Source organism: Canis aureus, chromosome 35, assembly GCF_053574225.1.
Source record: "Canis aureus isolate CA01 chromosome 35, VMU_Caureus_v.1.0, whole genome shotgun sequence".
Taxonomy (NCBI): Eukaryota; Metazoa; Chordata; class Mammalia; order Carnivora; family Canidae; genus Canis; species Canis aureus.
Genome location: NC_135645.1, coordinates 23431175 through 23458986, shown reverse-complemented (window position 1 = coordinate 23458986; position 27812 = coordinate 23431175). Strand labels below are relative to the sequence as shown.

The 27812-nt window shown below is 40.5% G+C and overlaps 2 protein-coding genes and 2 long non-coding RNA genes across 14 annotated transcripts in view; 2 read left to right on the top strand and 2 right to left on the bottom strand.

Moving 5' to 3' along the window:
* The first annotated feature begins 178 nt into the window (after positions 1 to 178).
* Positions 179 to 13107, top strand: LOC144305549 (putative protein ARB2BP). The gene is made up of 2 exons (XM_077884481.1): positions 179 to 625; positions 11240 to 13107. Exons 1-2 carry the CDS (start codon positions 503 to 505, stop codon positions 12335 to 12337), a joined length of 1221 nt encoding a protein of 406 aa, XP_077740607.1. The 5' UTR covers positions 179 to 502; the 3' UTR covers positions 12338 to 13107.
* LOC144305553 (uncharacterized) lies at positions 10317 to 17240 on the bottom strand. Of its 2 annotated transcripts, XR_013372548.1 has the most exons (3): positions 16578 to 17230; positions 16205 to 16376; positions 10317 to 11737 (listed from the first exon to the last, which is right to left on the bottom strand). It is a non-coding gene; the product is annotated as an uncharacterized LOC144305553 (long non-coding RNA). The 2 variants fall into 2 exon arrangements; XR_013372547.1 differs by lacking the exon at positions 10317 to 11737 and having other exon boundaries at positions 16240 to 16376; positions 16578 to 17240.
* On the top strand, positions 17033 to 21418 carry TRMT10C (tRNA methyltransferase 10C, mitochondrial RNase P subunit). Of its 5 annotated transcripts, none has more exons than XM_077884480.1 (2): positions 17033 to 17054; positions 20013 to 21418. In XM_077884480.1, the coding sequence occupies exon 2, from the start codon at positions 20022 to 20024 to the stop codon at positions 21288 to 21290; it is 1269 nt and encodes a 422-aa protein (XP_077740606.1). In that variant the 5' UTR covers positions 17033 to 17054; positions 20013 to 20021; the 3' UTR covers positions 21291 to 21418. The 5 variants fall into 5 exon arrangements, with proteins under 5 accessions (XP_077740606.1, XP_077740604.1, XP_077740603.1 ...); XM_077884478.1 differs by lacking the exon at positions 17033 to 17054 and adding an exon at positions 17193 to 17319; XM_077884477.1 differs by lacking the exon at positions 17033 to 17054 and adding an exon at positions 17256 to 17413.
* LOC144305552 (uncharacterized) overlaps positions 19956 to 27812 on the bottom strand; it is a 13121-nt gene continuing 5264 nt past the window's right edge. For all 6 annotated transcript variants that reach the window (XR_013372546.1, XR_013372544.1, XR_013372545.1 and 3 more), the window contains 2 exons: positions 21074 to 21254; positions 19956 to 20391 (listed from right to left, as the gene is read on the bottom strand). This is a non-coding gene — a long non-coding RNA (uncharacterized LOC144305552). The remainder of the gene's footprint in view (positions 20392 to 21073; positions 21255 to 27812) is intronic.

Here is a 27812-nt window from a genome sequence, read left to right as displayed (position 1 = left end):
CCAGCGGCTCTTCCGGCGGCGCCTTCCTCACGGCCCGTGCCCCTGTGGGAAAGTGAGGTCGCGCGGATCGCTAGAGCCCCGCGTCGTCGGAGGCTCCCTTGACTTTGAGGACTGGGCAGCCGGAAAACTGACACTAGGAAATTCCTGCAGTCCAGGGGCTCGCTCGAGGTGACCCAGAGAAAAGAGAAGAAAGTGTCACTCACTCGCGACATAAAAGGATGAAATCAACATACTCCTTTGGGGTATCACCTTATGCACGATCTCTCCTTCATACTTGTCCTCAAACTCCAACAAAAGGACCGAAGCGCATCAGTTAGCGCGGCCGCTGGATGGGCATTTGGAGGGGGAATCCTCTCGGCCCGCTGGGAGAAGACCCAGTAACGGAGGGTCTATTTAAAAATTCAAATTCGTAAAAAAATAAATAAATAAATAAAATTCAAATTCGTCATTTTTAGGCTAGGGGGGGAAACACCACTAGACCTCGCTTTTTTAAAAACATGAAATGCAAAAAAAAAAAAAAATTGCGGAGGTAATAGGACGTCGACGGCTGTGGCTTGAGCTGGAATTCGTTCGACTTCTATTACAGTACTTAGGAACCGGCCCGGTTCTCGAGACACCCAGTCTGGTATTTTTTTAGAATGTTTTTTTTTTCTGGGGGGGGGGATGTTTTGTTTTGTTTTGTTTTGTTTTGTTGAGGTCTTGGAAAGAGGCAGCATAGAAAATTGTCCTATTTCCTTGGCCACGATGTCTATAGTGGAGTAATTTTTTAAGATGTGTGATCTTGGGATCCCCGGGTGGCTCAGCGGTTGAGCATCTGCTTTCGGCCCAGGGCGTGGTCCCGGGGTCCCGGGATCGAGTCCCGCGTCGGGCTCCCTGCATGGGGCCTGCTTCTCCCTCTGCCTCTCTCTGTCTCTCATGAATAAGTAAAGTCTAAAAAAAAATAAAATAAAATAAACCCCAACTCTGGGAAATGAACGAGGGGTAGTGGAAGGGGAGGTGGGCAGGGGGTGGGGGTGACTAGGTGACGGGCACGGGGGGGGGGACACTTGGCATGAGCACTGGGTGTTAGCTCCATGTTGGCAAATGAACTCTAATAAAAAATCATAAATTGAAAAATAAATAAATGGAAGTTTTTTTAAAAATAAATAAATAAAAATAAATGTGTGACCTGTAATCGCAGGAAGTCCGACAAAATTGCTCAGGGCGGTTTAGCCCAGGCCTAGGGACCCCGGAAGGCTCGGAGCCCAGGGCCCGCCGCCCCGCGCCCGCCCGCGCCCGCCCGCGCCCCGCACAGGAACGTGCCCGACCGGCCGCCAGAGCGCAGTCTCGAGCTCCTGGAGACCGACCGTCCGTGCGGAGGCGGAGGCGGAGGCGGGGGCGAGCCTCCCCCAGGTGTGAAGGCCCATTTGGGCTGGGGGAGTGTTTTACAGGGAGGGGGGGCGGGCATGCTTGAAAAGCGGGACTATTTCAGGGCTTGATGAGATTGACCTCTACTACAAGCGTTTCATGTAGGGACCCTAACTTATTTCTGTTTGACAAATCCAAACACTGCTTACAGAAAAATATCTGAATTTTAAGTTTCCTTACAAACCAACTTTTTTTTTTTTAGTTTTGGTTGTTGTTGTTTTTGCTTTTACCTAATCTCTATACCCAACATGGGGCTGGAATTTACAAGCTGGAGATCAAGAGTCGCATGTTCCACTGACTGAGCCAGTCAGATGCCCCATAAATCAATTTTTTTTTTAATTGAGTGGTTTAACTCCGGAATCAAACCAGCCCAATTCATTTGCAAATATTGTAGGAAAAAAATTAACTGCAAAAGATGGAAATAGAGCTGAGACATGGGAACATTATAAAGAAAAGTGTAAGTAGGCCTTACCCATTTCCACCCAAATTAGCAGGTTCCATAAAAGTAAATGGTTTTAGCGATAAGTTAACATATAAGAAATGAAATTCTAAGACAATCAAATTATTCAGCTTGCAAATATATTGTTGAAATTTGTTGAACCAAATATATCATTTCTGTTAATGAAGACTTAGCCAGTTTGTTTCTTTGAATTGGAACTTGTTTTGAAAAACGTGAAGATAGATGAACTTGAAGCTCAAGAATTTTCAAATTTGCTTTTTAACCAGTAGTTTTATTGTTATAGTATTCATCTCTGGCTCATAGTTAACTGCATTGCAAACAACTAAAGGACTGAAAAAGTTCAGTTTCTACATTTGAGAGAATCATTTAACCTCACTTTTTCTTTTATGAAAGACTGGTTAACTGATCTTTTATAGTGTTTTATGATGCTCAGGTGTAAGTTTCCTTATTATAAAAATAAGAAAGACACCCCCCCCAAAAAAGTGAATGATTGTGTTAGTATGGGAGTAATATCATTTCTCTTTTGTACATTGAGCTCATGCTGTATAGAGCCTTTCAAATTAAAATCACTTGAGATTAGAAATTCACTAACCCGGTATTTTATAAGAGGATGGACAGGTTTTAGCTCAATGCATGTGGTTCTTTATTAAATGTTAAAAATGCATATAAAGTGATGAAGTTAGGTATTCATTGTATTTTTGTTCTAAGCAATGGGTATCGTTTTAATAGTTTCAAGACAAAGTGGCAGTGTGAAATTGATCAACTATTTTACCCTTTGATTAACTATTCCTTTGAAGAGAACTTAAAATTTGCAAAAGGCCCTTTCTTATCACAAGTGAATTAACTTTAAGTACAAAATGAATGTAAAGAGGGCTTTTTTTTTTTTAGGTTTTTTTTTTTTTTTTTTTCTTATTTGAGAGAGAATGAGCAGGGGAAAGGGGAAGAGGGAGAGGGAGAAGCAGACTCCTCCCTGAATAGGGAGCCCAACACGGGGGTCACTCCCAAGACCCTGGGATCATGAACTGGGCAGAAGACAGATGCTTCACTGTCTGAACCACCCAGGCACCCCTGTAAAGAGGATTAGATGGGCAGTGTGAACATTTTGACTTCCTGTTTTAAAAACTAAAATAAAAAATCTAGGGGATCCCTGGGTGGCTCAGTGGTTTCGCGCCTGCTTTCAGCCCAGGGTGTGATCCTGGAGGCTCGGGATGGAGTCCCCGCATCGGGCTCCCTGCAGGGAGCCTGCTTCTCCCTCTACCTGTGTCTCTGCCTCTCTCTCTCTCTCTCTCATGAATAAATAAATAAATAAAATCTTTTTTAAAAAAAAGAAAAAAAAAAAACAAAAGCAACCAAGAAATCTGGAACTTCTTTCCAGGGGCTTCAGGAAAGCCTAGATTTTACAAACATATATGGAGCACTGTGTTATGTAGCTGTTCACTTGATTTTCATTAGTAATTGATTCTTATCTTTAAAATCCCGAGAATTCTTACATTAGGGAAGTTTTCTTCCATATATAAATGAAATAACCTGTGAATCATGAAAAGAGACGTATAGGTTGTTTAGTTTTAAAGATACTTCGTTTTGAAGATAACCAGCAATTGTAATTGCCCTGCAGTGGGATAGCCTATTTCCAGTAGTCATGAAAACCTTCAGTAATTCTAGGTATTTGAGCAGCAGATGGATAATCTTTTGTACAAAAAGCTATAGGAGGAATCTGCACAAACCTTTAACCGAAGATCCCTAAATTATTGTTTGGCCCTGGGGCTGAGCCAAGTGATCCTGTATATATACCACTAATTTCTATGAAGTGTTCTATCTTAAAATGTTGTCTTTACTTAGTATTTCTTTGCCTTGATTCATTTGGTTAGTTTCAAGAGAAAAATTTCGTTTTATGTTACTGTTTAGTAAAACTGAGGCTTTAGGTAGTCTCAATCTTCTTTAGCCTTCAACTTTTGGTACCCACTTACCTCTAAATAATCCAAATCAAGAAACATAGGATCCAGGATGGGACAAAGTCAGTAAATCCAAAAATCTAGTTTTCAAAATTACTTGGGAGCATCTTTTTTAAAACTACCTCCAGGTCCTACCTCAGACCTTTTGAATCAAAATCTAGAGGGATCCCTGGGTGGCGCAGCGGTTTAGCACCTGCCTTTGGCCTAGGGTGCGATCCTGGAGACCCAGGATTGAATCCCATGATTGGCTCCCGGTGCATGGAGCCTGCTTTTTCCCTGTCTCTGCCTCTCTCTCTCTCTCTCTCTCTCTGTCTCTGTGTGACTATCATAAATAAATAAAAATTAAAAAAATAAAATAAAATCCTGTGCAGAAAATAAAGAATCTCCTAGAAGTGGAGCCTAATAATCTGTTTGAAATTTTTACAAGAAAGACATATCAAATATTTTTTAAGTATGAATCTGAACTACTAAGCTATAATTTCTAGGGCTGTACACTTAAGAGATGAAACCATAAAGGATGCAAAGTAGTGATTTCTATAAAAGTCCAGAGTGGTTGCTTTTGGAGATAGGGATAAGTGTGTGAAGGCCCTTTAAGAGTGGTTACAGGATGTTTCTCTTTATAATTGTTCAGTAAACTTTTTTTTTTAAAACTTTCCTGGAAAATTCGTTGCATACTCAAATTTGGGAAACTCAAGATTTGGTGACATCTGTTTTTTGTTTTGTTTTGTTTTTGTTTTTTTACTTTCTAAAATCCTGTTTTCTATAGGTCTTTGCCTCAGGTAGATTAAATTCAGCTATTTTAGCCTTTCCTGGGAGATAGGAAAGGAGAAGGAATACCAGAAGGAAGGGATTTAGTTTGGGTTTTTTTTTAACCTTCTATATAATGTCATTTCATTAGCTTTATCATTTTCTACTATTTTCTATAATTTACTAAATGGCGTTGTATACAGGCAAAATTTTAGTAAAAAGCTTCATAATTGCATTCTGTGTTGAGAAAATAATGCTGCTTTTGTACCAAAATAGCCACTATTTTCTTTTTTTTTAATTAATTTATTTATTTTTTTAATTTATTTATGATAGTCACACACAGAGAGAGAGAGAGAGAGAGAGAGAGAGAGAGGCAGAGACAGAGGCAGAGGGAGAAGTAGGCTCCATGCACCGGGAGCCTGATGTGGGATTCGATCCCGGGTCTCCAGGATCGCGCCCTGGGCCAAAGGCAGGCGCCAAACCGCTGCGCCACCCAGGGATCCCTATTTTCTTAAAATATGTTTTAAAAGGTTCTTTGTTTTGTTTTTCTAAACAAACAAATAAATAAAATGTTCACGGTTTAAAAAGAAAGGATTTAGATACTTTTAAATGCTTTAAAGCATCTTTCATTCTATGCTTCCTAATGGTATAGGCTACACAAAGGGAACTCTTAAGTATATCAAGGACTGCTTATAGTAATAAGGTATTACTGTGTAATCTGGGGTTAGACCCTAACTTCTCAAATTTAGAGTTATATTTTCTTTTTTCTTTTTGCTGAAACAGGAATGAAGTAAAATTATATTTTCATAAAAGCTTACTATTCACCTTTAAAGAATGTAAAATATTGTTCAGTATAGCCACATTATGATCCTAAATAGGAAAGGAGTTCCTTAAAAATCAAGCTAATTAAAATTATTTACATCTGTGAGTCTGTTGCCCCTGCTACTATCTTGTCAAGTTCATAGAAAGAATGGTTTGCTAAGGGCTGGGGCAAAGGGGAAATGAGGAGTTATCCCTTAATGGTTACAAAGTTAGAGTTTGGCGACATGAAAAATGTTCTGTGGGTGGATCGCAGTAATGGTTGCACAACAATGTGATGTACTTAATGCCACTGAACAGTACAACTAAAAATGGTTAAAATGGTAAATTTGGGCAGCCCGGGTGGCTCAGTGGTTTAGTGCTGCTTTCAGCTCAGGGCCTAATACTGGAGACTAGGGATCAAGTCCCACGTCGGGCTTCCTGCATGGAGCCTGCTTCTCCCTCTGCCTGTGTCGCTGCCTCTGTGTGTGTGTGTGTGTGTGTGTGTGTCTCACATGAATAAATAAATAAAATCTTTAAAAATAAATAAATAAATAAAATGGTAAATTTTAGTATATTATACCACAATTGTTAAATAAATAATTAAAAACAATAGCCATCCTGAGAACAAAAAATAAAAGCTGTGTCAACCTCCTAATCCAAATTTCTAGAAGGATCTAATTTAAAATTCTCATTAATGATCACATACCGTTCTCTATTATTCCACTCCATGTAAAATGTCTATGCTATATTATATAAGACACTAAGTGTCTAACAAATGCCTTCACTAAATTTTTGGTGGATTAATGAAATACAGTTAAATATTATGCATTTATAAGATCACTGGTAAAAATGAATGTTCTCTCAGGCTCCTAGAACTGCCTGAGTTACGTTGGGCATGTCATTTTACCTTTGAAAGCCTCACTTCTCTATAAAATAAGCATATTGACCGAGAAAACTGTGTTTTGCAGTTCTAACAAGCTTATTCCTAAAACTAAGCCATCTTAATCCTATCCATTCTTTCAAAAACTAAAAAATTTAATTTCTCTCCTTTATTTTAATGGACCATCTTGATTTGTAAAAGAGAAAACATACATATATGCATAGGATATTCTCTATAAATGATTATTAAATTGACTTTTACTGACTTTAAATCATACAAGAAACCTCTATAATTTTTTAAAAGCTTTGTATGTATCTTTCTCCTGTATATACAGCTATAGGACTTTTGCTCATTTCTTCCTAATGCCCTTAGCAAAAATCATAAAGTCCTAACAAAAATATTTAAATGCCTAGTATTCAGGCATTATTCCAAGAACTAAGGATAGAGGAGTAGTGAACAAAACAAAGTCCTTCTCCCTGCTCTCATGGAACTTACATTCTAATGCAGGAAGACAATAAGCAAGTATATGTCAGCTGGTAGGGTAGGTAGTAAGTGCTTAAAACAGAGAGAGGCAGCAGAAAGAGAAATAAAGAACAAAAGAAAAACGAGAGAGAGAGAGAGAGAGAGAGAGAGAGAAAAGAATCCTAGGGGAATGAAGAAGAATTGGAGAGGACTGCCCTTTCAAATAGAATGCTCTGATCTCTGATCAGAAAACAAGTGGGCAGAAACTTGAAGGAAATAAAGCCTTACAGATATCTAGAGGAAGATTGTTCCAAGGTGTAGACATAGCAAGGGAGAATGCCCTTAAACAGGAGCTTGCTGGGATCCCTGGGTGGTGCAGTGGTTTGGCGCCTGCCTTTGGCCCAGGGCACGATCCTGGAGACCTGGGATCGAATCCCACGTCCGGCTCCCGGTGCATGGAGCCTGTTTCTCCCTCTGCCTGTGTCTCTGCCTCTCTCTCTCTCTCACTGTGTGCCTATCATAAATAAATAAAAAATTAAAAAAAAAAAAAACAAAAAAAACAGGAGCTTGCTTCACAGATTGGAGGCAAAAAGGCCAGGTGTGGCTAGAGCAGAGTAAGCAAGAGCATGTTGGGGAAATGACACCTGAGAGAGCTAAGAACCAAATCATACAGCTAGATGAGTAAGCAAATAAGAAAATGGAGGGAAATGACATTGCAGAGCTAAGGGCCATGTGAGAGCTTGTAGGTGGTAATAAGGACCTAGGCTTTTATTCTGAGAGGAGAAACCATGGAGAATTTTGAACAGGAGTGTGAGATCCAATTTAGAGGCTTTTAAAAGATCTTCCTAGGTGCTGTGTGGAAAGTCTTATCACACATACTGCAGGATGATAAGAGCTTATGCAAAGAGATTGCACAAGAGACTTGATAATGAACGTGAGAACTGGTGACTTGGACTGGGGTGGTAGAGGTGGAGGAGTGATGAGTGATTTGATTACAGATATATCTCAAATAGCAGAGCCTAAAGATTTGCTGATTGAGTATTAAAAAGAAGGAAAATTTACAACATGAGTAACTGAAAGAATAAAGTTGCCATTTACTAAGGTAGTAAAGAGTAGAGAGAGTAGATGGAAGGAGGTCTCTTGGACATATTAAGCTTGAGATGGCTCCCTGACATTTAAGTAAATATACTGAGTAGCCAAATATGAATTCAGGGAAGAGTTACAGGTTGGAATATATTAACCAAGCAAAATGTGCTAAAGTAAATCCTAAAGAATTGTCTCGCTTTCCGTTCTGCAAGATACTGTCTACTTTACTCCTGCTTACCCAATCTCCTCCTGTCACTTATAAAGCTGTGTGCCATTTTGTTTCTGCAGTTTGCAAATTCTCAATTGTCTCTCAAACAACTAGGTACACACTTCACAGAGGTGGAAAAGAATAATTAAATGCTGTACTATATGCTATTAAATATACTGATTTTGTCTATTTTACTCTCTGATTAAAAGAAAAGTTAATCCACTAGCTTCTTGAATTCACTAGAATTCTTCACAAGATTCTTTGTTCAGTTCATTGAGTTTTATATATACTGTATCTTTCTCTTTATTTCTCTTTATTTCAGTACAAAAAGAGACTGCTTTCAGCCCATGACCCTGAGATCAAGAGTTGCATGCTCTTCTGACTGAGTCAGCCAGGTGCTCCTAAACAGAGTATTTTAGATCTGAGAGACTACTGCTTTTCTATGCAAACCTGGTCATTCAAGCCACATTATAAAATAGACCTTCCTTTTTAGAGAGCACTTTGGCAATCAATGTCTGGCAAAGTGCAAGATGACGATATAACCTAGAAATTCCACTTTTAAGTATATTGCCTAGGGAAATTCTTGATATGTGCACAAAATACAGCTATAAAATGTCCATCATAGCTTTGTTTATAATAGTGGAAAATTAGAGTAACCTAAATGTTCTTCAACAGGAAAATAGTTGAACTATGGCATATTCAAAAAATGGAATACCCATAAACAGACAAAATGAATGACCTAGAAGTACACTCATTAATATGGATAAATGTCACAATGTTAAAGTGAATAAGGAAGGTAGAAAGATATATAGATATATGTGGTTTTTAACTTCACATTTCTCAAAAAGGAATTTCATCCTGTCAATTTCACAGAACCTTCCATGTGTGAGATAGTGTATAATATGGTTTTTACCTACATTAGTTATTTTCTCACAACAGCCTTGTGAAATAAATGTTAACCCTATTTTGCATGTATTCATTCAAAAATATTAATTTGTGCTAAAGGGCACTCTAAGTATCAAAGATACAGTAGTTAAACTAAATTTCTGTTCTGCTACAGCTTTCATTCTAAGGGAAGACATATAATTTTGAAACGCGCAAGCAAGGGGTGCCTGGGTGGCTCAGTGGGTTAAGTGTCCAACTTTTGATTTCAGTTCACCCTGAGGTCATGAGATTGGGCTCCATACTAGGCCAGGAATCTGCTTAAGATTCTCTGTCCCTCTCCTTCTCCCCTCCTAAAAAATTAATTAAATGGTTAAAAAAATAAAAATATGCAAGCAATTATGTATTAAGTAGTGATATAGGCTAAAAGAAAAATAAAGTAGAGTAGCAGGATAGAAATAAGGATGATTATTTTAGATGGCATAAATAAGCTAACACTCAGAAGTTGAAGAAACTCATAGAAGGTAAGCAACCTGCTGAAAGTCACTCAATCTAAAAATTTGGAGCTAGGATTTAAACCTAAATCAATCTAATTCCAGAAGCTTCTCCTTTTAAAGGATGGTTAGGTCTAACCATCATTTACACTTTGGAAGAAGACATTAATTACATAATAGCACCTGAGGTCAGTCACACTAGAAGAAAAAGGTTTTAGTGGAACAGGGAGGAATAGAGAACAGTCTAGATGGGTTGGGTGCTTTGGATAACCAAACACCTTTATAAGGTGCCAATTATATATGGAAATCAGAATATAAGATTCAGAAAGTGAGAAAAAAGAAAATAAAGCAAGCAAGCACCATCTTAATTTTGTCTTAAGCCTTAGTAGCGCCTTGTGTGGCACTAAAAGTCATTTTCAGTACACTTATTGGAAGTGATGGTTATGGATTGCCAGTGTCAGTTTCAAGAAATTAAGTAGAGAGCATATTCATGTATTTGTCAGGAACATGAATTTCAAAGTCAGCCTTAGTACCCAATCATTTATTGAATAATAATTTAGTTAATAATCTTCATAGCAAAAAAAAATAATCTTCATAGCAAGCAACTTAACCTTTCAAAATCTTTTCTTTTCCCTTTAGGCTTTGTCCATAATCACTATCTAAATTAACTTTTTGCTGAGTGAAGTAAGTCAGTCGGAGAAGGACAAACATTATATGTTCTCATTCATTTGGGGAATATAAATAATAGTGAAAGGGAATATAAGGGAAGGGAGAAGAAATGTGTGGGAAATATCAGAAAGGGAGACAGAACGTAAAGACTGCTAACTCTGGGAAACGAACTAGGGGTGGTAGAAGGGGAGGAGGGCGGGGGGTGGGAGTGAATGGGTGACGGGCACTGGGGGTTATTCTGTATGTTAGTAAATTGAACACCAATAAAAAATAAATTTAAAAAAATTAACTTTTTAGTCAGCAGCTTTTTCACTTCTCTGAATAACCTTATCTTCTAGTATAAGATAGATTGATCATAGCCTATACTGCCTGTTTGACATTTCACCCCCACTGCCATCCCCTGCCATTTAACAGCAAAATTTATTTATTTTGGGGTTTTTTTTATTAAGTGTTTACTATAGAAATAAACAAAGATCAACCAAATGAAAAAAGCCAAACCTGTTTATTCTACACTCAATCTAACAATGGAGTCAGCCACCATCACTTGCATTTTGTCAGAGACCCAAGGGCAGGCCGAAGGATGGGAAAGCTTTATAGTGGAAAATAGGGAAGACTGTTGGTATGTCCTAGGACTATCGATCTGGGGAAGCTGCCAGTGTACTAACTAGAGGCAGAATATCTAGTGTCATTGGTTAGGGATGCATATTTGACTTTCTCTGATGGGTCCTAAGTTGGACGGGGAGATAAAAATGAGGAAAACTCTCAGTTATTAGTTAAGTCCTTGCCCTCTTGGGCCAGTTGTAACAGAGGTCATTGTTTAGCTTCCTGGATTGTCATTAGACATAGTGGTCTGGCTTCCTACAACTCTGACTTACAGCAGGCTGGCTTCCCGGGGTATTTATTGTAGATAAGGGGTTGGCATCCTGGGCAGATGCTACGGGTTGTTGGTCAGTTCTGTCATGATGTATGGTCTGGCCATTGTTCCTTATTTCACTGTGCCTTACTATTTTGCATCATTCACAATCATTTTTTTTTCATTCACAATAATTTTGAGTTAAAGTCTTTAGCATAAGTTACCAGGATCATGTCTTAGCAAAGTACTTAATTTTAGCATGATTTCCTACAAGAATAATTTAACAAGCTGAAAATTTTATTTTTTTCTACCACTGACACGTTGCTTTTTATTTTCAGTGGTTACCAGTGACTCAGGAGCTGAGCTTCCAAAAATTTCTTGAACAATCTGACTTCCTAGAAGAACTTAAATATGACTTCAATGAAAAAGCTGAGTTGAGACACATGGAGACACAAAGGCCTTTTGTCTTTAACTATTATAAAAATGTTCTTGAGAGGAATAGCAAGCGCTACCAGGCCCTTGGCCATTTGCTTGCACAATACATTTATGAGCTTTTGGAGAAAGTATGCAAATTACAAAAAGTGTATATCCCACCAGAGGCTGATAAGGAACCAAGAAGCTTCTTTTTCATGAGTGAGAAAGCATTATTAACAAGTCATCGTTCTATTCTTCTTGTTCTTCTTCAAGACCATGGGGTCTTTAGAGCTGGTCAATGGAGTCAGCAGGCAATAATACATCATGGTCTCCAACATGGAAGTCAGATACCGTGTATTCAAATGGCCTTGCAGGCCCATTATGATGTAATTGTGCTAAATCCCAATGACAATTTTGTGGACCTAAAGATGGAAAAAGAGTGGAAAGGCCTTTTAACACAAAATATTGGGTCCTCTTCCCTAAAAATGGTTCAGGCAGAGAATGTTTTATCTCTCCAGCAACCTCTCCAGTACATCCCTAAAAGATGCAGCAACACCCCTGAAGAACACATGGCTTACATTTGGGATTACTTCATTTCAAAGACTGAAAGCAAGGATGTTGCTTTCATAGTACATGGTTATGGAGGATTGGTTTTTATGGACTTACTCGTACGTAGAAAGTGGGAAGTGATGAACAAAGTATATGCTGTTGCACTTATTGACTCCGACCATCATGTAGGACACCAGCTGGGGAGCGATGTACAGTTATTAGCCTGGATAAAGCACCACTGCCGTGAATGGGTAACAAGTCCTAAGCCTTTGGATAAACCTGCAGCTACTGTTTTAAAAAAGGAGTTCCCTATAGTTTCAGCTGGTACAGAAGAACACAACTTAGCCCCTTCCTCTAGCCTTCAGTCCATTTTTAAATACTTGAAAAAAGCTTTGAAAGCCAAAACAACTATTAATTTCTCCCGAGTGCCGGTAGTAACTAGAAGCTCCACAAAAAGAAAGCAAAGTGCTTAAGTTGCTTTGTCATCTAAGATTTTTTTTTTGTCTTGCTGAAATGTTGCTAATGTAGATGCTAGAAGAAAAGGAATGCTTCACAGTATTATGTTATGAAAAGAATATGCAGTGTTATATGCTGGCTTGAGGTTTGATTTGCTACTTTCTTTGAAAAGTGAATATATTCTCTTTTGCGTTGATGAACAGTTAATACCATCTTTAATATTTTATAGTATTATTCAATTAGAGGACCTTTTGAAAAGCTTTCTTATGGCTTAATAGAATGTTGCCAAAACTGTAGATTGATACAGATTGATAGAGATTAAATTAATATAGATTAAATACTAAGTCAGTCTTTGATTTCTATGTTGTTAATGCCATACTAAAACTATGTGAACATAAAAATTATCCTAAGCAAACTCCATTTTTTGTATGTTTGTGTTCTTTTGCTTAAATGTATTGGTCTTATGTTTAAATGTATTAAAGGTATTTACTCACACCTTCAGCTAATATTTGAGTGTCTACTATGTACCAGTCGATTGTAGCTGTTGAGGATACCAGCAAACAAAACCAACACTGTCTTTATCCTCATGGAGTTCACGATGGGCGACAAAATGCAAGTGTGAAGAGTGTTTGGAAATATAAGGTGCTGGGATGCCTGGGTGGCTCAGTGGTTGAGCGTCTGCCTTCGGCTCAGGTTGTGATCCTGGAGTACCAGGATCAAGTCCTACATCAGGCTCCCTGCATGGAGCCTGCTTCTCCCTCTGCCTGTATCTCTGCATCTCTCTGTGTGTCCCTTATGAATAAATAAATAAAATCTTAAAAAAAAAAAAAAAAGAAGGGATCCCTGGGTGGCTCAGTGGTTGAGCGTCTGCCTTTGACTCAGGGCATGATCCTAGAGTTCTGGGATCGATTCCCGCATCAGGTTCCCTGCATGGAGCCTGCTTCTCCCTCTGCTTGTGTCTCTGCCTCTTCTCTGTGTTTCTCATGAATAAATGAATCAAATCTTTAAAAAAAAAAAAAAAGAAAGAAATATAAGGTGCCATGGAACATCTAGCATGAGAGCTAACAGCCTCAGGCTCAGGGAATGCCTCCCTGAGAAGATGATGCTTAGTTTGAAGGACAATGGCAGTTAGCTGCGAACACAAATTCATAGGCAAAGGAATTGCATATGCAAAAGTTTTGACATGGGAGAAAGAAGTCCAGTTCAGCTGAAGCTAAAAAATTATGGGAGAGTAGTGTGAAGGAAAAAATTATTCATGATATTTGTTAAAAGACATAAGGAAGACTTTATTCAGGAAGGATTACTGCAATGGGGGTTTTGCAGTAAGGGAGAGATCAGGCTTAACTTCTGATTCACAAGGACAATTGAGGGGGGAACCTCATAGCCAAAGTGTAGGGTGAGAGTCAGTGAATGGAAAATTAACTAAGAGGAAACATTAAGCATAAGAGAGATTCTTACAAACTGATTCAACCTAATTCCTACTCAAGGCAGGGTAGGATGGTAACATACTGGCAGTGGAGGATAAGGAATTTTATCAGATCTAGAGGATGATCAGATGCCAAAGAGGGAAGATTTTTTACACCAGAGCTCTTGCTAAGACTAGACTAAGTGACATCAACAAAAACTGGACTAAGTGGACCAAGGATGGAGTCCAACATTGGAGCCTAGTCGAGAGGGGTGCTCAGAAGGGCCAGGCTCAGATTTGGTCAAGGAAAGAAGTATTGTCAGTAGTAGAAAAGTTAAATTAGAGAAATAAGCAGAGGCAGCTTGCTCAAGGCTGCAATGTCCATGGTTGTGATTTTCAACTTTTTTCTCATAAAAATGGAAAACATTGGGATCCCTGGGTGGCGCAGTGGTTTAGCGCCTGCCTTTGGCCCAGGGCGCGATCCTGGAGACCCAGGATCAAATCCTATATCGGGCTCCTGGTGCATGGAGCCTGCTTCTCCCTCTGCCTATGTCTCTGCGCCTCTCTCTTTCTCTCTCTCTCTCTGTGACTATCATAAATAAATAAAAATTTAAAAAAAATGGAAAACATCGAATGGTTTTAGACAGAATATTTTCAGATTTACATATTATAAAAGAATATCCAGGGGTGCCTGGGTGGCTCAGTTGGTTAAGCGTCTCCCTTCGGCTCAGGTTATGACCCCATGGAATCGAGCCCCATGTCGGACTCCCCGCTCAGCAGGGAGTCTACTTCTCCCTCTCTCTCTTGGCCCTCCCCCTGCTCATGCCCTCTCTCTGTTTCAAATAAATAAATAAAATCTAAAAACAAGAAAGACTAGGTAATAAATGGCCAGAGAGATAATAATAAGGTTAAATTTACCCCATGTGAGGTGAAAGTTGTGATGGACTATCATCGGGCCTATAGTTTCCTCCCCTGAGGAAAGCAACAAAAAGTTCATTGAGCCCATGTTTATGATCCATGTGAACTGACACATTTATCTTTCCCTCCTGTAGTAAGGGAAAGGTTGCATCTCACTCTTCAAGACAAATCCTTCCAGTTGTCTTCCACATAATATAAAAACAAATACAAATTAAAAATAAGAGACATGAGTCCATTTCCAGAAATGGAAACTCAAAGTAAGCTGCCATATCTATAAATTGGCTTCTATTCCCCCCACCCCACCCCGTTTCTTCCTTTCTTCGTGTTACAAAGGAAGTATGATTTCCTCCTCCTACCCAACACCAGTTCCAATTGTCCTCTGAATACCATCTCTTTCAATCTCCTCAGGAAGTTCACTCTTCTCAGTATCTTTTGTTTTCCTCATTCTTTTGCTAAAAATCCTATCATTTGGTCAAGCCTCTCCTACATAACAGTAATAATAACTAACAGAAATTTTCTGATAGATGCCGCACTAACTTTGACAAGCATAATGAGTTTAAAAGACAGAGAGAGAAAATGAGAAACTAGATCAGGAAAGATACTCAAGGGTAGCCCGGGGGGCTCAGTGGTTTAGCACCCCCTTCAGCCCAGGGCGGGATCCTGGGGTCCCAGGATCGAGTCCCACGTCGGGCTCCCTGCATGGAGCCTGCTTCTCCCTCTGCCTGTGTCTCTGCCTCTCTCTCTCTCTGTGTGTCTCTCGTGAATAAATAAATAAGATCTTTTAAAAAAACGTTTAAAAAAAGGAAAGATACTCAGAGGAGATAGGAAAATTCTGGTGCTTCTGAGATTCTTCCTGGGAAGATGAAAAGAGATTGAAGGCTAGCAGCACAGGGTACTGTGTGCTGGGAATTGAACCCATTGTATATTGCCCCTGACAAATTTCATTAGAACATTTACACTTACTGATTCCATTTTCTTAGGACCCACTCATCCCTTAATCACACTCATCTGGCTTCAGCGTCCAACCCTCAGTTAGGGTCCCACGCAATGGATGCCTCGCTGTCTATGTTACATGATATACAGGCAATATTTAACCCAGTTGACCCGTTTGAAATCCATTGGGCCCCTCTTCCTTGAAACACTCTTCCCTTGGCCTCTGCCATATTCTGATTATTTTCCTCCAGTATCGCCAGCTGCTCAATCTCAGTCTCCTTTGCTTACTCCTCCTCTTTATCCAGACCCTGGGTAATCTCTTCCACCCGGATGGATTCAGACTGGTTTCAAAGCCTCAAATAGGTACCTTTGATTCATTTCCTTTCTCCTTAACTTTAGACCCATGCAGCCAACTGCCATATATTGTAAAGGAAACATCATCAGACTTTGAAGGAAGCTCAGTTGTTGTGTCAAAAATTGCTCTCCCCAACTCTGCCCTCACCCCATCTACGGCCCTTTTCTCCATTCCCTGCACTAATCACTCTGTCCTGATGCTCAAACTAGAATATTGACTTCTTCTCCTTCTACTCCCGAATCCCAATCAATCATCAAATTCTATCATTTTTACCTCTTAAATATCTTCCAAATCTGTTACTCTGTCAATAGGTCCTTTGACATTCATAAGTTTTTAATTTTGGTTAAATCCAAAATACCTATTTTTGTTGCCTGTGCTTTAGGGGGTCATACAAGAAATCATCGCCAAATCCAATGTCATGACGTCCCCCTCCCCACGTTTCCTTCTAAGAGTTTTTATAGTTTTGACTTTTTTTTTTTTAATTTTTATTTATTTATGATAGTCACAGAGAGAGAAAGAGAGAGAGGCAGAGACACAGGCAGAGGGAGAAGCAGGCTCCATGCACCGGGAGCCCGATGTGGGATTCGATCCCGGGTCTCCAGGATCGCGCCCTGGGCCAAAGGCAGGCGCCAAACCGCTGCGCCACCCAGGGATTCCTATAGTTTTGACTTTTATGTTGGAAGTCTTTGATCCATTTCGAGGTAATTTTTACGTGGTTTTAGGTTAAGGGTCCACCTCTGTTCAGTACCGTTCCTTGTTAAAGTAGAGACTGTCCTTTACTCAGTGAACGACGTTGTTCCTAATGGGTTAATAATGGCAACGGAGTTAAAACACTCGAAAATGTGCGAAAATGTGCTGGCCGCACAAAGCCGCGCAGACGGGATTTTGACCCGGAGGCCACTAATTGGCACTACGTGACTCAATTTCATTTTCACGTTAAAGTTAACAGGTGAGCTCAGCGGAGCGAGAGGGATCCCGTGCCGCCTTCACGTCCCAGCCCTGCAGCAGGTCGCCGAGGTCCCCGCGTTAAAGTCCTGGCATCAGGCAGCCGACGAGGAGCGACACGTGTGAAGACGTTATCTTAGCACTGCGTGAGGGCACTTTCTCACCACGGCGAGAGCAGGTTAAGTGAAGAGGAAGCGAAATCCTCTAAAGAGTTGGTGTAAGAGGATAAAACCAGCGAGGAGCACACGCGGGTTAGAGGCCCCTGGCACGGCCGCAAACCCGGGGCCCAGGGTCCCCACGACCGCGCGGCGGTCAGGACCGGAAGGCGGTCGGCTAGCGGCCGACGTCATAGGGAAGCGCCGGGGAGAGGGGGCGGGACTTCCGGCTGCGGCGGGGGCCCCTGAGGTCCGGAAGCGGAGCCGCCGAGCGGAGCGGCGACTGAGGTGCGTGTTCCCGCTCGGCGCTTCCCCGCGGAGCTCGCGTCCCGCCGGGGTCCCTGCGGCGGGCAGCAGCGGGGCCTCTGTGTCTGCACTCCGGGTAGGGATGCGCGTGTTTGCTGTCCTCTTAGTCGTGTGTGTTGAGCTGAGAGGACCCGGGCCCCCCTCGGGGAACGCCGCGGCGCGTGTGCGCCCGGGAGGCCCGCAGGCGAGGGGAGGCCCAGTGAGGTCAGGAACGAGGAGGAGGAGACCTGGAACACGAGCCCTGTTGCCGTAAATGATTTCCTTGTTTGTTTTAAAATTTGGGATTCGTTTCTATGATAAAAAAAAAAAAATTTTTTTTTTGGGATTCGTTTTGGGATTCGTTTCTAAAAAAAAAAAATCTTTGCGAGTTACAAAGACAAAACTCGAAGGACTTTGTTTCTGAAATCAGTGTTCCTCATATTGGGGCGGAGGACTCCCCGTTAAATATTTCAGGGAGCCTGAATTGTTTTGGAAAGATGTCAACATGGGGCGCCCGCTGGCTCAGTCTGAAAAGCGTCGACTCTTGATCTCGGGGACCTGAGTGAGAGTCCACATTGGGTGAAGAGATTACTTTAAAAAAAAAAAAAAAAAAGGGACGCCTCAGCGGTTTAACGCCTGCCTTCGGCCCAGGGCGTGATCCTGGAGATCCGGAATCGAGTCCCACGTCAGGTTCCCTGCATGGAGCCTGCTTCTCCCTCTGCCCCCACCCCCCCCTCATGAATAAATAAAGTCTTAAAAAGGGGGGGGGGCAAAACAAAAAAAAGCAACTAGAAAAGAATATTTAAATAAGCTGTATATCCAAGGTGGGACTTGAACTCAGGACCCCAAGATCAAGAGTCACATGCTCTACCAACTGAGCCAGCCACCTGCCCCAAAACTAAACTTTGTTTTAAAAAAATATAACGGAACATGTTTTAAATGTGAAATCGATTGGTCCAGGATATTTATTTGAAAAATACTTAAGTCATTCCTATCAGCCATAAACTGCCAGGCACTGAGTTCAATGTTAGTAGAGTCCTTGTCCTGGTAGCATGTACCACCTCGTCAGACAAGTAAGTGGCCTGGCAAAGACCAAACAGCGTCACAAACGCTATGATAGAGAGGTCGAGTGTGCTGTAAGAACTAGTAGGAGGGATGCTTGCAGCGAAGCTTGAGATGAGGAATAACTAGAGATGTAGCTGAAGTTTTGTGGAAAACTTTGAGCCAAGTTTGCAATGTAGCCTGGCAGCCATGGATTTCAAATACACACTGGGAACGATATGAGTGCACTGATCAGATTTGCACTAACTCCAAATGGGTTAGAGGTGAGGCAGAGCAGATCTGGACGCTAGAGGATGCAATTAAGATAATGGGATTCAAAAGAAGTGACTGGAGTCAAGATGTACTTAGAAAATAAAGGGACTATAATTCCGCTGGATTATATATGGTGGGTGTGAGGGCGGTAATAAAATGACTCCCAGTTTCTGGCTTCAGCAAATGGATGAATACCTGTCTGTAGCCCTCTTTTTTTTTTTTTTTTTTTTTTCCAATCTAAAATTTTATTTTATTTATTTATTTATTTTTTTTTCAATCTAAAATTTTACATGTGAGGTCTAATCTATCTCCATGGCTTCAGTCACCATTCAACACAAGAAACACTTCAAATCAACATATTAAAATCTCTCAGAGGGCAGCCCCGGTGGCGCAGCGGTTTGGCGCCGCCTGCAGCCCGGGGTGTGATCCTGGAGACCCTGGATCGAGTCCCACATCCGACTCCCTGCTTGGAGCCTGCTTCTCCCTCTGCCTGTGTCTCTGCCTCTTTCTCTCTCTCTCTGAATAAATAAATAAATAAATCTTAAAAAAAAATAAAATAAAATCTCTCGGGACGCCTGGGTGGCTCAGCATCTGCCTTCGGCTCAGGTTGTGATCCCAGGGTCCTGGGATCGAGTCCCACATCAGGCTCCTTGCAGGGAGTCTGCTTTGGCCTCTGCCTGTGTTTCTGCCTCTCATGAACAAATAAATAAAATCTTAAAAAAAAAAAAAAAAAGATACTCTCTTTCCCTTCCCTTTCCAAATTGCTGATCCGAACCCAAGGCAGCCGCTTAATGGACCGAGGCACCCACGCACCTCTATTTTGTTTTTAAATAAGTAGGTCTTCCTCTCTTTCTTTTTTGAAAACATAAGAGCATTAATAAAGCAGCTCCTAAGGGTGTTTTTCAGTAGATGCCATCCTCTTTAGCTTTTCTGCCCTTCGTCTTCTTGTCTTGATGTGTTGCTTATGTTAAGGATCTTGTGTTTGGGTCTGTATCCAGACTCAGTATAGAATAGAGAAGAATATAGTGTCATGATCTCCCCCTTTCAGCAGTACATTACTTTGTTACCCAGAAATACTGTTATCCTGGGCCCCTAAATACAAATCTAAAAAAGATCTTCAAGGTATTCTTTTCCCTGAAGCAATAGTGAAATTCATGTCTAAAATAACCCAAATAAGTTAAACTTTTAGCCTGGTGAGTGATTACAGGCTCTAGGCCACAGGAGTCTAGGAAAAATTAATGGAATAGCAAATAACGTTGAGCTTACTTTGTGTTTCAAAAATCAGTTGCTTTTTGGGGGTCTCAAATTTATACTTGCACAATTAGTTGACAGGTTTTAAACATCTTTATCTAACTTTGCATTACATTTTGCTTCTTTTATAGGGGTCTTACATGTCTGTTTTCCTCAAAATGAATGGTAGTATCATCTTAAGATCTTTGGACAGATTTTTGGTGCCATTTACCATTCCTAGGAAGAGAAGGGTTTTATGTTCAGGAGTTCTGCAACGATACTTGTCTTCCAAGATACCAGCTGTGTCCTATCCCAATAAGGAGAGTACATCACCTCCTGAAAAGCTGGAATTGGATAGTTGGAAAATTACGATGAAATCTAGTGTGCAAGATGTTTCAGCTGACTCAGGTAGCAAAGATGAAGATCCTGTAGTTGCCATGAAGGAGTTAATTGAGATGTGGAGATTGCTTGGCAGAGAAGTACCAGAACACATCAGTGAAGAAGAACTCAAAACTGCCATGGAATGTGTTTCTAAATCATCAAAGAAAAAATATTTAAGATATTTATATATCAAGGAAAAAGCAAAAAAAGCTAGGCAAACAAAAAAGGAATTGAAAGCAGCAACAAAGGAAAAAGCAATAAAAGACCAGCTGCTAGAAACCACTAAGGAAGATAAACAGCAAAACTTTCTATTTCTACGACTTTGGGATAGGAATATGGACACTGCCATGGGCTGGAAAGGTGCTCAGGCCATGCAATTCGGGCAGCCTTTGGTTTTTGACATGGATTATGGTAACTATATGAAACCAAAAGAACTTCGGAATACTGTTTGTCAACTTTTAGAATCTGAAGGATGGAACAGAAGAGATGTCGATCCTTTCCACATTTATTTCTGCAACCTTCAAGTAGGTGGTGTTTATCATAAAGAGTTAGTTAGACGTTATGAAGAAAAATGGAGTAAATTGCTTTTAACAACAACAGAAAAGTCTTACATAGATTTATTCCCAAAGGATAGTATTATATATTTAACTGCAGATTCTCCCAATGTTATGACTACTTTCAAGCATGATAAAATTTACGTGGTGGGGTCTTTTGTTGATAAAGGAACGCAGAAAGGCATATCCCTAGCCAAAGCAAAACGGCTGAAGCTGGCAACAGAATGCCTTCCATTAGATAGATATTTACAGTGGGATACTGGTACCAAAAATCTCACCTTAGATCAAATGATGCGTATTTTGTTATGCCTGAAAAACACTGGTAGTTGGGAAGAGGCTCTGAGGTTTGTTCCTAAGAGAAAACATGCTGGTTATCTGGAGATATCTCCGTCTTCTCAAGAAGAGCTTGTCAACAGATTGAAGAGGTCAAAGACTTTTAATTCATTTCCAAAAGACTCTCTAAAAATACACACACAGAAAAGGTGGCTTAAATGAGAATACTGGATAACTTAAATAAATGGTCACAATATATGTAAATCAAACCATGATGCTGTATGCCTCCAATTTATACTGTAATGTATGTCAGTTAATAAAACTGGAAGAGAAAAGGCAAACGGTGGAAATACAGTTCCGCTGGTATATTTCTTCCTGAATGGAATTCCACTTTTTCTTTCTTTTAAAGGTTTTCTTTCCAAACCGAAGTGTGTTTTTCCCCAATTAATTAAATTTCTGCAAAACTTTGGAAATATATTTTGTTTACTATAAAAATAATACTTTTTTTTTTTTTTTTTTTAAGATTTTACTTATTCATAGACACAGAAAGAGAGAGGCAGAGACACAGGCAGAGGGAGAAGCAGGCTCCATGCAGGGACCCCGATGTGGGACTTGATCCTGGGTCTCCAGGATCACACCCCGGCTGAAGGAGGCGCCAAACCGCTGGGCCACTGGGGCTGCCCTAAAAATAATAGTCTTAGTTAAAAGAATTGTCCATGGGAATCCCTGGGTGGCTCAGCGATTTAGCACCTGCCTTTGGCCCAGGGCGTGATCCTGGAGTCCTGGGATTGAGTCCCACATCAGGCTCCCTGCATGGAACCTGCTTCTCCTGCTGCCTAGGTCTCTGCCTCTCTCTCTCTCTCTCTCTCTCTCTGTCTCTCATGAATAAATAAAATCTTTAAAAATAAATAGATAGGGATCCCTGGGTGGCGCAGCGGTTTGGCGCCTGCCTTTGGCCCAGGGCGCGATCCTGGAGACCCGGGATCAAGTCCCACATCAGGCTCCCGGTGCATGGAGCCTGCTTCTCCCTCTGCCTGTGTCTCTGCCTCTCTCTCTCTCTCTCTCTCTCTCTCTCTCTGTGACTATTATAAATAAATAAAAATTAAAAAAAAAAAAGTTGGATGTTTAAGTGACTAAGTCACTCAGGCACCCCTATCATTTAAAAAAAAAAATAAAAATAGATAAAAAAATAAATGAATTGTCCCAGTTTGTTGAGCCCAGTAAAACAATTGTACTATTGCTGTAGCTTTTTTGTGAATATTTTTTAGTCTCAGACTCCATTCCCCACCCCTTTTTTTTTTTCAGATTTTATTTGCGAGAGAGTGTGAGAGTGTATGCGCATGAAGTGGGGGAGGGTCAGAAGTTGAGGGAGAAGCAGGCTCCCTGCTCAGGACCATCCCAGGACCTGGCGGTCATGACCTGAGCTGAAGGCAGACACTTAACCAACTGAACCACCCAGGTGCCTCCCCTACTTTAAGATTGATTTATTGATTGATTTAGAGAGGATAGGAGGAGGGGTCGGGGGAGAGTGAATCCTCAGGCAGACTCCGTGCTGAGGGTAGAGGCCCCCTGATTCAAGGCTCCATCCCAGGACCCTGAGATCATGACCTAAGCTGAAATCAAGAGTTGGCTGCTTAACTAAGCCACCCAGGTGCCCCTCCATTTTCCTTCTAAAATATTCCTTTAACAATGCCAAAAACTACCATTTCATCAACAATTGATACAGAGGGATGCCTGGGTGACTCAGTGGTTGAGCATCTGCCTTCGGCTCAGAGTTTGATCCCGGGGTACTGGAAGAATGAGTCCCACATCAGGCTCCCTTCTAGGAGACTGCTTCTCCCTCTGCCTCTGCCTCTCTGTGTGTGTTTCGTGAATAAAGTCTTTACAAAAAACCGATAAAAGATTTTAAGCTTCAGGTGGTGTGATTCACTTATTAAGGTAACATTTAGTACAATGCTGGGCATGTGTTAAGCACTAAAATTTATTGTTTAACCGAATCTTGGTTAAACAAAAAGTTAAGACATTCCTTGGTGTATCATGGGATTTGGCTATATTATTAAAAAATGGTTTTGGGGGTGTGTGTGAAATTGATTTCTTGTCCTCTTAGAAAAAAGGGGGAGTTATTTGATGAACATTACATACAGCACTTAGCACTTCCCTACTATAGTATAGAGAACTTTCCTTTTTTTTTTTTTTTTTTTTTTTTTTTTAGGTTTTATTTGCGAGTGAGGGCTGAGGCAGGAGCAGATTCCCTGCTGAGCGGGTAGCTGGTTGTGGATGTGGGGCTCCATTCCAGGACCCTGAGATCATGACCCCAGCTGAAATCAGATACAACCGACTAAGCCACCCAGGCGCTCCAGCTTTGTTTTTCTAGGAAAAACTTTCTTCAGCCATGTGATTTGAATGGAAGCTGCCATATTTTTACAGAGCTTATCCTGGCCACAGCTGATTACCCCAAAGGAGACACCTCATTCAAGCTTAGAGATGGGCATCTAACTTTAAGATCAGCCAGTCAGAACCCTTTCCTGGGATTTTTGGATTTGAGAGCTAAACCCATGTCACTATCCGGTGGTGGGCTTTGACAGATAGGAAGCTCTGGAATTGATGGTGTCTTTCCTTTTTATAAAGCAAGACCGGCTATGTAGTAGGAGAGAGTGAAGCTTACATGAAAATAAGACCAGTTTTTGGAGCTGTTTAAATCCCTGTTTCCATTTATCCCTGAGGTCCAGCTGTGGATTTGCCTTTAGCCTTTATTGGTTGGTCAAACCTCATGTTATACTCTGGTAATCCCTCTCGTATATCCCCCTTTTTTTTTGCAAAGCCAGTTTGAGTTGGATTTCTGCCTTTTGCTACCTAGTAAGTCTTAACATACTTCAGAAAATGTGTATTTGTTTCCTAAGAGAAGAACTTTAGGAAATGTTGATTGTAGACTACCTGCTCCATTAAATTTTTTGAAAACATGGAAAATAGAGATGGATGGCCAACTACTTCTACCTAGTTTCTGAACTGGGAATGAACATGAGATGTGCAGTCCAATACATTTCTCAAGGCAGTATTTAATCTTTTACCAAATACTAAGTATCTACTCAAACAATATGAAGTTTATACGAATTATTTAAACAACTAAGTTATAGGTGCTATAATAGTATCTGTAACTCAGTTGCTTAGTATCTTTCTTACGGACAAGGAAAATGTACTCAAAATTCAGCCTTTAAGTATAGTCTCAATTCAAAAGATGTCTCACTCTAAAGTCCTGGCTTTCAAAATATAAATTATGTCCTCTACAGTAAGGCGAGTATGAAGTGCAATGGAAAAACAATGGATGCCTAACCTAAACTCGTGAGTGGGATCTGGAGAGGCCTTCAGAAAACGATGTGTAGACTCAGACCTGGTGATAAATGCGTTCTGAATGAATTTCAACCTTTGGCCCAACCAAGTGGCAAGGTGCTAATACTTGAGCCATTTGAGATACAATAAAGATAAAATAGTACTGTGGTTAATTAAGAACAAGGGTTTAGGATTCCCGACAGGACTGGCACCTAGAGTGAGGCTCCTAGGACACCTTACTGATCTGCCAAGTCCCAGCCCAGGGAGTACCCCGGGTTCCAGCTCTGACACCTGAATTGTTTAATCTCTTGAAATTTGAGTTTTCCTCATCTATGAAAAGATTAGAAATAGTTCTTACTCATAAAACATCTAATATGGAGTCTGGCTCATAAATGCTAAGTAAATATTCACTAATTATCTAATTGAGACTACGTTCAAACGATACGGAATTTCTAAGAGTATATGCAAGTTTGTCCTTGAGTGTATTTTTTGAGTCCCGGGATCGAGTCCCGCGTCGGGCTCCCGGCATGGGAGCCTGCTTCTCCCTCTGCCTGTGTCTCTGCCTCTCTCTCTCTCAATGTCTATCATAAATAAATAAAAATAAATCTTAAAAAAAAAGATATTTCACTGGGATAACACTAGAATTTAAATTTTTTATTTTTTTATTTTCTTTAATTTTTATTTATTTATGATAGTCACACAGAGAGAAAGAGGCAGAGACACAGGCAGAGGGAGAAGCAGGCTCCATGCCGGGAGCCCGATGTGGGATTCGATCCCGGGTCTCCAGGATCACGCCCTGGGCCAAAGGCAGGCGCCAAACCGCTGCGCCACCCAGGGATCCCTAGAATTTAAATTTTTTTAAACGATCATTTTCTTTCCAAATAGCTAAGTAGGGCAGCCCTGGTGGCTCAGCGGTTTAGCGCCACCCACAGCCCAGAGCGTGATCCTGGAGACCCGGGATCGAGTCCCACATCAGGCTCCCTGCATGGAGCCTGCTTCTCCCTCTGCTTGTGTCTCTGCCTCTCTCTCTCTCTCTCCTCTCTGTGTATTCTCATGAATAAATAAATAAAATCTTCAAATAGCTAAGTGTAACTGATTTCTAAGACTCTTAACGCAGATAAATCATAAGGGCATGCTCATTCACAGTTTGAACTCATACAATTTTAATTCTCCAAATGGAATTTGGAACTTAACAAAACCCCAGATACTGCTTCGACTTCTCCAAACAATAGTCTGATTTCTCAGGCACTAAGTAGGAAGTAGTGGCTTTTCTTTTTATCTCAAACACTGAATGATTTATAATATTCATCCACTTTGAAGGTAATTTTTTGTTGCCTACGTTCTAATTATCTTCTTACCTATTAGATGTTTTCATATAATACCATTTCTAGCTCTCTTCCTGCTCTTTTCAAACATGCTACCAACCTCCCAGATTTTAATTATTAAAACAATTTTAAAAGAAGTCTTGGGATGCCTGGGTGGCTCAGCGGTTTGGTGCCTGCCTTTGACTCAGGGCATGATCCTGGAGTCCTGGGATCAAGTCCTGCATTGGGCTCCCTGCATGGAGCCTGCTTCTCCCTCTGCCTATGTCTCTGCCTCTCTGTATCTCTCATGAATGAGTAAATAAAATCTTTTTTTTTTTTTTTTAAAAAGAAGTCTTTACTTGTTAACTATTATCCGTACTATATTACCCAGTTTAAGTTCTGAATACCTAGGCCAGCTCCTTTAAGCAATTATTCAGAACACTGTTTTTGTTTCCTCCCCATACTGCCTTTCAATAGCATATGTGCATTTAAAACTCCCAGTAGGGATCCCCAGGTGGTGCAGCGGTTTATCGCCTGCCTTTGGCCCAGGGCGCGATCCCAGGATCGAATCCCACGTTGGGCTCCCGGTGCATGGAGCCTGCTTCTCCCTCTGCCTGTGTCTCTGCCTCTCTCTCTCTCTGTGTGACTATCATAAATAAATAAAAATTAAAAAAAAAATCCCAGTAGTCATATTAAAAATAAGCAGGTGAAATTAACTTTAATATATTTTAATTAATACATATGCCCACATATTATCATTTTGATTTGTAATCAGCATAAAAACTAATGAGATTTTAATTCATGTTCTCTTTTTATATACTAACCCTTCAAAATCCGGTATGTGTTTTAATGGTGACAGCATATCTTAACTTGAATGCCAAATTTTCAATGCTTAAAGTAAAATGCAGTCCTATCAAAACAGTAGAGTTGTGCTTCCGTTTTTTTTAGTTTAAATCAAGTAATATTAAAAGTTCAGTTCTTCATTTGTGCTACCTACATTTAAAGTGCTTAATAGTCAATGGAGCCAGTGGCTGCCACATGGAATAGTGCAGCTGTAGGCTACCGCTTGATAATCGTGTGAGCTGTTTTGTGTTTGCATCAAAACAGCCAGATTCAGTGGCCACTTCATACGAATTAATGAACTGTTGCATATCACCCTGAACTCTTCCCTCTTTGGAATACTTCTCCCTTGAATTCTAAACCACAGTAATTGATTTTTCTCACTTTAGCAGCTTCCTCATTGGCTCATTTATTCGGCAAATATTTATTTGAGCACTTATAATGTGCCTAAAAGTGTTTTAGGTGTTGGTGATACTGTGGTGAACAAAATATTCCCAGCCTTCATGGATATTAAAGTCTGGTGAGAAAAAAAAAATTCTGGTGAGAGAAAGGAGACAGACATAAATATGTTAAAAGTCAGATGGTAATAAGTGATAACGAAGGTTGTCAAATGACAAAAATAATACAATATAATTTAGCAACAAGTTTGATGTCCTTTATTCAAGGGAAAACAATCCATGGATTGGGGGAGTACAGTGCCTAACAGCAGTGGTACACTATTCAGAGAGATTCGGGGCAAGAGAGAGTTTTATAGAGCATCAGAAGGGGCAATTCAAAAACAGAGCTAAGAGGTCTTTTCTCAGGTAAGATAAACTAGCGAAAGCTGAGGTCTGTGACTGGTCTATGTTAGATTTTCTTGGCACTTTTGTTTCCCATAAGTGCAGGTTGACTTAGGTTTAGACTTGTGACTTGGACTGGGCCACTGGATCAAGCCCCCATTTTGTGGGTCTTGCCTGACATCAAATTAACTTTAGCAAGGTTAAGAAAGGAAGCAGAATGCTGGGGTGAGGTGGCATTACTATCTTATAAAAGGTGATTGAGGTATACCTTCTAAGCAGGTTGCTCATTGCACACCTCTCCAAGCCATGCACTCTGGTGCAGGGCCATGTTTGCTAGAAGGAAGAAACACCATTTTCTTCAGACTAAGGCATTATTTGCCTTTAAGCCATGTACTTTAAAAAAAAAAAAGAAAAAAAAAAAAAGCCATGTACTTAAAGGATCGTATCCAATAAAAGAGTATCCCTTTTCTAATTTGCACAAAGACTGATAAAAT